General features: G+C 43.2%; 1 protein-coding gene across 1 annotated transcript; it reads right to left on the bottom strand.

The window, feature by feature from the left end:
* Positions 1 to 596: 596 nt before the first annotated feature.
* On the bottom strand, positions 597 to 4,994 carry LOC128438503 (mucin-2). Its single transcript, XM_053421084.1, has 8 exons — positions 4,780 to 4,994; positions 4,533 to 4,570; positions 3,916 to 4,024; positions 2,472 to 3,651; positions 2,224 to 2,378; positions 2,049 to 2,118; positions 1,757 to 1,961; positions 597 to 1,076 (listed from the first exon to the last, which is right to left on the bottom strand). Exons 1-8 carry the CDS (start codon positions 4,910 to 4,912, stop codon positions 597 to 599), a joined length of 2,370 nt encoding a protein of 789 aa, XP_053277059.1. The 5' UTR covers positions 4,913 to 4,994.
* Positions 4,995 to 8,289: the final 3,295 nt, after the last annotated feature.

Raw genomic sequence — 8,289 nt, 5'->3', positions numbered from 1 at the left:
TACACATCAACAAAAAAGTTGAGGATGCTAATATAAAAATGTGCTTTTTAAAGGAATAGTTCAACAGATTGAAAAGATGGTTGATGTCCCGGTCCTGCTCAGGAGCTCCATTGGATTTCTTGGTCAACAATCAGGAACAAAGGAAATACGACATGTACACCAATAAAGCAGTAACGCTCCATCAGCAGCAGTTTCGCCGTTTGTTGTCGTTCTGTTTTGTTTTCTGACAAAACGCAGCCCGGGCTTGTGTCTTTCTGTTTTGTTTGGAGGGAGTTTGTTGGGTAAGAAAGTTGAAATCTCGAGTTGTGGGTGAGAAGCGGCGACAAGAGGACTGACCACTAGAATTGTCTGATGAACGCGAACACTCAACAATTCGTAAACATGTGAATCACACATCACACACACACACACACACACACACACAATCATTTTACTCAGAAACATGTAAATAAAAATACTCCCTTAAACCTGGAACTATTCCTTTAAATACAGAATCTCGTATCAAACTATTTCTCATCACAGGTATTGGAGTATAGCTACAGTTTTGAATGTTCAGTCATTTGAGGATGGTATTCACTCGATGTCTTATTCTGTCACTACTTATGGGATCTGGCAGTGGATTGGTTGCTCTCTCGGCTGTTAACGAATGGAGGACTGACGAGCGGCGCAGTCACTGAAGTGGACGTGGAGACTGTGCTGATGTGAGAACTAGAGCCTCCTGCCGTCGAAGCAGTGGCCGCTGGGTAAAAATGTACATCGACAGCCACCGTAGTGAGGCCCAGGGAGACGTGGTGGGACAGGAGCAGGGGCGGGTTGCCATGTGAGACGCTGAGGCTGTGGTGGATCGGGGCCACACTGTGCTCGGCGCTCTGCAGGGTCACGGAGGAGCGCAGGCCCTCCTCGCGTCTGGAGGGTGGAGAGGGGGAAGGGGAACGGGAAGGTAAGGAGGACGGAGGAGGCAAGGCGTCATGGCACAGGCCGAGGTCGTCTCCTCTGTTACTGGTCCAGTCCTCAGAGCTCTGCAGCTGGATGCTGGGCTGGGACAGACTGTAGCGCTTCTCGTCCTCCGGATCAATCTGAAACAGGTAGAAATGAACTTCTTGGTACTAAGTTCATCATCGTTTAAACAATAACATCATGCTATCAAATGACTGCTCCTGCAATTCATCATTTCACCTCTAATGTCGGACACGCAAAGGAAAGTTGAAATAATAAAAATGAATCACACACATGCAACACAAATAAAATGCAGCAGATCAAGATGTAACACGTTTTTGTTAATCTGCGCATTCTTTTTCCTGTTTTATTACCCACAATGCAACTCAACTTCCAAAAAGGATGGTTAAAAAAGCAGCTCATTCGTTACATATTTTCTTCAGTTTCAAACTTTAGTGTGCAGACTGCAGTGACATCGCATGAGGCAATATACTTGGTTTTGTACACCTCCATCAGTAGCAACTTTGTTTAATTTCAAACTAGTTAAAACCAGTTAAAATCATATCATCAACATATCAACAAAGTCTAAAACTAACAAGCTTGGGAACCAAAAAATAATACTTTTAGTTTTATATGTGAACATGTGCACATTTGGCCTTTTAGAGGCAAGTTAGCAGAAATCGTGTCGTTAGTCTCGTTAGTCTATGCCATGTAGGGTTTTGTTAAAACTAAGTTATAGTTTTAACCATAGTGACCAGCTCTTTGTGATTACTTTAAACTTTGAGTGATAACTTGGAAGTTCAGTCTGTTGTTATCGAACCTTTGTGTCGAGAATGGGTTCGGGATAAGTCTCCACGGTGACTGAGTGGTTGTCCAGAGTGGGTTGCGTGTCCTCTTGATCCTGATCCTCAAACGTGGGCTCCATCTGCACCGTGACCAGGCTGGGTCCTGGAGGCCGGGCTCGGGTGTCTGACGTGTTGGGGCTCTGCTCGATCACTGCCACACAGTCGTCGTCTTCGAAAGCTCTGTGCAGGACACACAAAGCTCTGGTTTAACGAGCCAACTAGCTCAGATTGTCGGACCGTGTGTCCTGCTTTAAATGGCGTATTCACCTGTTTTCATATGTTCGACCTGCAGCCCGATGTTCAGTGTCTCCTACGGGTTCACCCACGTTCCTCGGAGCTGTCAAGGGAATGTAACTTAGTGTATTGAATTGAGTCAGACATTAATTGCGTTGAATTTGTGTTTCCTGACCTTTGGTGCAGGGAGCAGCTAATGGTTTCTGACCTGCTCGGTTTGCTGGTGCCGCTTCATTCTTCTGGACCACTGCATAGAAGGTAACAGTGATGAAGATGAAGGCCAAAGATACACCCACTCCCACAACGATGGGGATGTCATGTTTCTCCACCAGGGGCAGCCACGAGGGAGACTGCTGCGTGACTCTGGAGTGAACAAAGCAAAGCAGAAGTAACATCACATTGCTTTGCTGTTTACTACCTTCAAACACCCATCATTCAACTTTTACTTTCTCCTACCTGGCGTCATTACTGGTCATAGGGGATTGAGAGGTGTTCCTCTTCAGCCACTCTGTAAGCTTGGTGTCGTTCGCTGATTTAGTTGGGTCACCTTGCCGAGTAACATTGAGTCGTGCCTTATCGGATATGTTTAACTGAGGGACGATGGGAATCTCAGTGTCCAGAGTTGAAGGACCCGAGGTCTGACCACGAGGGTGAAGGGTTGAGATTGAGGGATTTGGATGTTGTGTTGGAGAGGGTTGATGTTGGGTTTGAGGAAGTGTAGAAATGGTTGGATATGGCTCGTTGGTTGAAGATTGAAGCTGGTCTGTCTGAGGTGTGGGGATTGAAGACGGTGGAGGTTGGGTGGAAAGCAGGTGAGGTTGGGTTGTCAGCAGCTCAAGATGGAACTTGGGTAAAAAACGAAAGAATTGCAGAGGATGAGTGTGAGGTGTTTGTGAGGGGGCTGGTGAGGGCTGTGGATGTAGAAGGTGACTTGGGGATTCCAGTTTGATTCGAGATATCAGGGTTGTGGTTGGCTCCTGGTCGAATTGGTAAAATATACTTTCTGTACCCATCCGATGAGACTGACTTTGAGATGATTGGATGACTGAACCTGAGATAGTTTGGGTTGCAGGATTCGGTGCTGGAGTCTGCAGATAGGAATCAAACTTGAGGAAGCCCAGTGGTCTGCTCACTGGAAGCTGTGATGGTGATTGAGTCAGGGATGTTTCAGCGACAGGCCCAGTGGTTTGACTGGCTACAGAGCCAGCATGGATCTTAGAGACCGGAGAATCAGGCGATGTCAATACTTCGTCGATGACTTGATGGGGAAAGTTTGTCCGTGATGAAGCCAAATGGAATTGATTTTCAGTGAGTTGATACTGAAGCGTTGAACTCGAAACTTCTACTTTCTGCTGGCTTCTGGCATCTAACAATGAATGGTTGAGTGTTACTGGTGCATCAGTCACTGTTGGTGTGGGGTTGTCGACTGACTGAAAGTTGGGATGTGGAGCAGGTGTCAAAACAGGATGCTGGATCTGTGTGGCTAACAGCTGGGATGGATTGGTTGATGGCTGAATCAGGTGTTGTGGGGAAAGACGTGATCCCAGTGACATTGTTAGCTCGGCCACTGCTCCCCCCAGAAGAGGAGAAAATGTGGTCGCTGCATCTGCTGTAGTCTCACAGATCGAAGAGGAGCCTGAAAAGTGAAAACAATCAAAACAATCCTGTAAAAAATGGAGACTACAGTTACTGCAGGCAGTGTTGAAGTCCAGCACCAGGCTGATTTCCGGATTTCTGGAATTATTTTTGCAGTAGTAAGTTATTTAAAACAAAAAAGACAACACTGTGTTATTTCACACAAACAGTGGTTTTGTGAACATGAATTTTTCTGACGAATACTAACCTGTTACAATTTATAGAACATCATAGAAATTATGGTTGATGCTGTAAAAGTACATACATGTGGTTTTCCCATGCGGTGGCTCCTCTACATATGGATGATGTGTGGTCTGATGATGTTTAGTCAAAGAGTCCCTGTAAACCGGCAGCTCTTTGTTCGTGCTGATGCTCTAGAAAACATAAAAACAAAGACTAGTTTCGGGAGAGTCAATTTTTAATACTAGCTGAAATTAACTAAACCATTCATATCACAAAGGGAAGTGACCAGAAATAAAACAAGCACAATCAAAGATAATACACAGCTTCTGGACTGAGACCAACTATAAAACACTGTACATGGAGTCAACATACAGATTTACATGCAAAACAATGCCACCCAGTGGTGAAAGACATACTTAGATCCTATATTAAAATAAAATATGGTCTTTTAGACAGATATATTAGTATGTATCTTGTTATTCAGTTGTTATTACTTGTGCATTAATGTGTAATAAGCAGGTCACTGCTAGTGGAGCTATTTTCTGCTACTTTATTGTTTTGAATGCACAGAAAACTGTCATATAGAAGTATAAAATAGCATAAAATTGGAAAAAGTATGAGAACATTTACTCAGTAACTTTCCACCACTGGTGTGAGCACACAAACCACAGCAGAGACTTTCACAACGTGATTACTCACATCAGATAAAACCAGTCTATCAGTTGGAGGATCTTGATCTTAGGACAGAGGACAGAGAATACTGGGATAAAACAGTGTTTGTGCAAATATGGTATTAATCATATGACTGAGGAGAATGTGTTTCATAGTTTAAGATACAAATATTTAAAAGATATTTAGTAATATCCTATATATATATATCTTTAGTCTATATGGTATTATCAAATAAGTGGGTATATAGACGGGTATTATATCGAAGTCAAAGCACCTGTGACAGTGAGGATGGTCCGTCTCTGTTGCCGTCCTGCTCGGTTCTCAGCATTGCAGTAATATTCGCCTCCGTCAGGCCACTGCACATTTGAAATATGCAGATCTCCATCTTCTGCACAGCAGTAAAACATTCCAGATGTTACAGGGAGTAAAGGGCGGACTCAAACTGAGGCTCAGCTGCCACTCACCATCAATATGTGTGTCCTCAGAGGGACTGACGGGCGACTGTGTCTCTGCTCGGCCTCTGGTCCACGTGTACGTGATGGGGAGAATCCCCACAGCTCTGCAGGGGAGGACCACTGGCGTCCCGACCCTGCAGCTCAGCCGACCTGCAAAGTTCACAATGACGGGGCTCACTGGGAAGAGGAAGAGAAGAAACTGAGTCATATTCTGCCTTTCAGCCAAAGATCGGATGTTGTTATAACCTGTTGAAATGTGATATAGTGAACTAATTTCTCAGTGTTTCACTTTGTTCTTTTCTTTTATAAACACTCACCATGAACCTTTATACTACTAAATTCGATTGATTGATAAACACAATTTACTTTTGCATTAAAATGGCAACAGCGTGTCCACTACAATTTTAAGAAAGTACTAAAACAAACACAATCTAATGTCAAAGGCCTGTTAAAATAGACCAAGTATCGTTTGACAGTTAAACTGGAAATGTTCATTAGACACCTCTTCACTGTGCACTCAACAAGTTGAGGAGCTGATCATGAATTAAAGTTTATTCTCTCCCAGTATGTTGTTGTAAAAGTTACCAGCAACTCTCAGTGTGGCTGTGCTGCGGCTGTGGCCCAGTGGGTTTGAGGCCTCGCACACGTACACGCCCTCGTCATAGCTCCGGGCTGAGAGGATGTGGAGGGTGGCGTTTTTCAGTCTGCGTGAGAAAGACGTGAATGAGCCCATTGTTACACAACCTCATGTGGTTCTGTTAATATCACAAGTATTTTGTTAACTCACCCTAAAGAGACCTTGCCTCCCGTCTGCTTGGAGTGGCCTCTCTTGATCCAGCTGATGGTGGGTAACGGGTGACCCGACACCTGACACTCCAGCAGCACCCGGGCCCCCAGAGGCACCGTCAGCAGCTGGGGCCACAGCGTCACTGAGGGAGGGGCTGTCAGGACGAGAACACACAACTAAAACACTGTTGGTTCTCGTCACAGAGACGTTCACAGCCCTCCCCAGGAAGCAACACTCACCCAGCACGGTCAGCGTGGCTCGTCTTGTAGTGAGGAATCTTTGCAGGTGGAGGTGGGAGGCTCTGCAGAAGTAACTCCCGCTGTCAATCTCCTGAATACTGCAGCGAGAACAATGTCAACAACACCACTCATACACACTTGAACACATTTTCTTAACAGCTTGTAAAAATAAAACATTGACAGCCCCCATGACGTAATATTTTCCATCCACCTCCAAGTGGATACTGACATGTTACAACCCATCATTGATACCACTGAAAGGTAATTATGCTTAGAGTCTTGGACCTGACTTCATGGTGCAACACAAAAACTCACACTCATGCATTTACACACATGCATTGCTAAATATACACATACTCTGTTAAGTTCACACATATGCACAGAACGTACACACACACACACACCTGTGAAAGAAGAGGTCTCCACTTGGCAGCACAGCATCAGGAGCTGTGGGGGTGAGGAGCTGGTTGTTTTTGAACCAGGACACCTGAGCTGCAGGTCGGCTGGTTGGAGGTCTGCAGGTCACTGTGACCTTCTCCCCTCTCTTCACCGTCAGGCTCACAGGCTGCTGCTCAAAACTCCAGTCCATCTCTGGAAACACAACATTTTAATTTCCAGTATTTGTGCTTTTTTTTTTTTGTTGCACTCTTGTTGCACTGCTCGAGTCAGAATGTGCGAGGAAAAGTAAAAACTTGATCTAGTCCCCAAACTGTTCCACACTACTGGAAGTTTACCCCTATGATCCAGTTTCTGGTTCTTCACACTTTACTTTGCTTCTTTTGTTTTTTGACTTGCATAACAAGTAACAAATTATGGAATAGTGTTATTATATAAATGTTGCTATAAAATTATTAGAAATGTATCAACACTATTAAATGATAGAATTACACATTTCAATAAAACCTGGACTAAAATATTCAAAATCATTTTTAAATAGCTTTTGAAAACAGAGTTTTTACAAGTTAAACATATGGCTGAATAAAGAAATACTGTTTTGAATGGCTGATTTTAGACAGATATGCAAGGCATCATCAGAAGATGTCATGTTTTAACATCATGTTTATCCACTGAAAAATCTAAACTTGACAAGGCCATGGATACAAAGAGCTGCAGCCTGTTATAAGGTATTAAAGTAGAACAGGTTGTTAAATGTTGTCTGAGACAGAAACTACTGATTAAATTAGCCCTTTAAACAAATGTATTAACATTTTTTTTTCATGTTTAAAATGGTGCATTCCGCAGTTGCATCCATGTTTGAAGTTGAGCACAGTACCAGCAGGAAGAAGAACGGCCGGTTGGGACTTGATGGTCTCTTCCTGGTTGGATGCTTCACAGTGATATGAGCCCTCATCCTCCTCGGTCACATTCCTGAACAATGAAATGATGAAACCACTAGAATCAAAACAACTTCTTTGTGACTGAGAGAATCTGCAGAGGCAAAGTATGACAGCACCTAAAGGACCAAACATCAAAATTACAGTATTATGTCCTAACACATGATATTTTGATCTATATGACCTATATGTGTGTTAATTTTATTTGAAATGTGGTGATATATTTGTACTAAAACAAAGTCAGCAGAGCTTTTTGTTGTTGTTCAAGTCCAACTTAATCCACTAACTCGGTGAATATGACCCATGATGACCCATGGAACAAATCCTCCAAACTTCACATATCCTCACTGAATATTGGAAATTAACTTTTAAATGACTTTTTGGTCTTTTTAACTGATCTACAGTTCAAGTGAAAGGGATCAATCGGCAGAACTTGAAAATAAAATAATCCTATCGATGTTTTCACAAGTGTGTTTCAGATCATTTGTATTGATTGTTGTCTTCTTTACCCTAAAATGTGCCTTTTGTATTAAAACACTTATATTTACATCGGGAGCAGGTCCTCGTCCCTGAGAACACCATGTCTGTTTAAAGTAGCTCAAACTGAAAAAACTAAACACCTTTTGAGTTTGAAAGAGAACTGACGATTACCACAGGTTCTCTTTCATGTTTGGAAGTGGAGGGTGAGGTGATGCCACTTCACCACTAGATGTCACTGAAGTCTACACACTGAACCTTTAAGGTGCTGTAGTAAAGAGGAAGGTTGGGCACATGAAGCCTGGAACCTACAAGTACCGGGAATCACGATGCTGAGTTTCCATCGATATTTGTAGTTTGACGGGTAATAATAATACAAGCTGATTATTGAATGACAGATTTTCATTTTATTCTCGGTTCATCGTTCCACGTTTGGCAAAACAAGGCATGAATATTCTGGTCCCGTGCAGTGTCAGACCTGAATGTGAGCAG

The sequence above is a fragment of the Pleuronectes platessa genome, chromosome 4 (genome assembly GCF_947347685.1).
Source record: "Pleuronectes platessa chromosome 4, fPlePla1.1, whole genome shotgun sequence".
Taxonomy (NCBI): domain Eukaryota; kingdom Metazoa; phylum Chordata; class Actinopteri; order Pleuronectiformes; family Pleuronectidae; genus Pleuronectes; species Pleuronectes platessa.
This window is presented reverse-complemented; position numbering and strand designations above follow the sequence as displayed.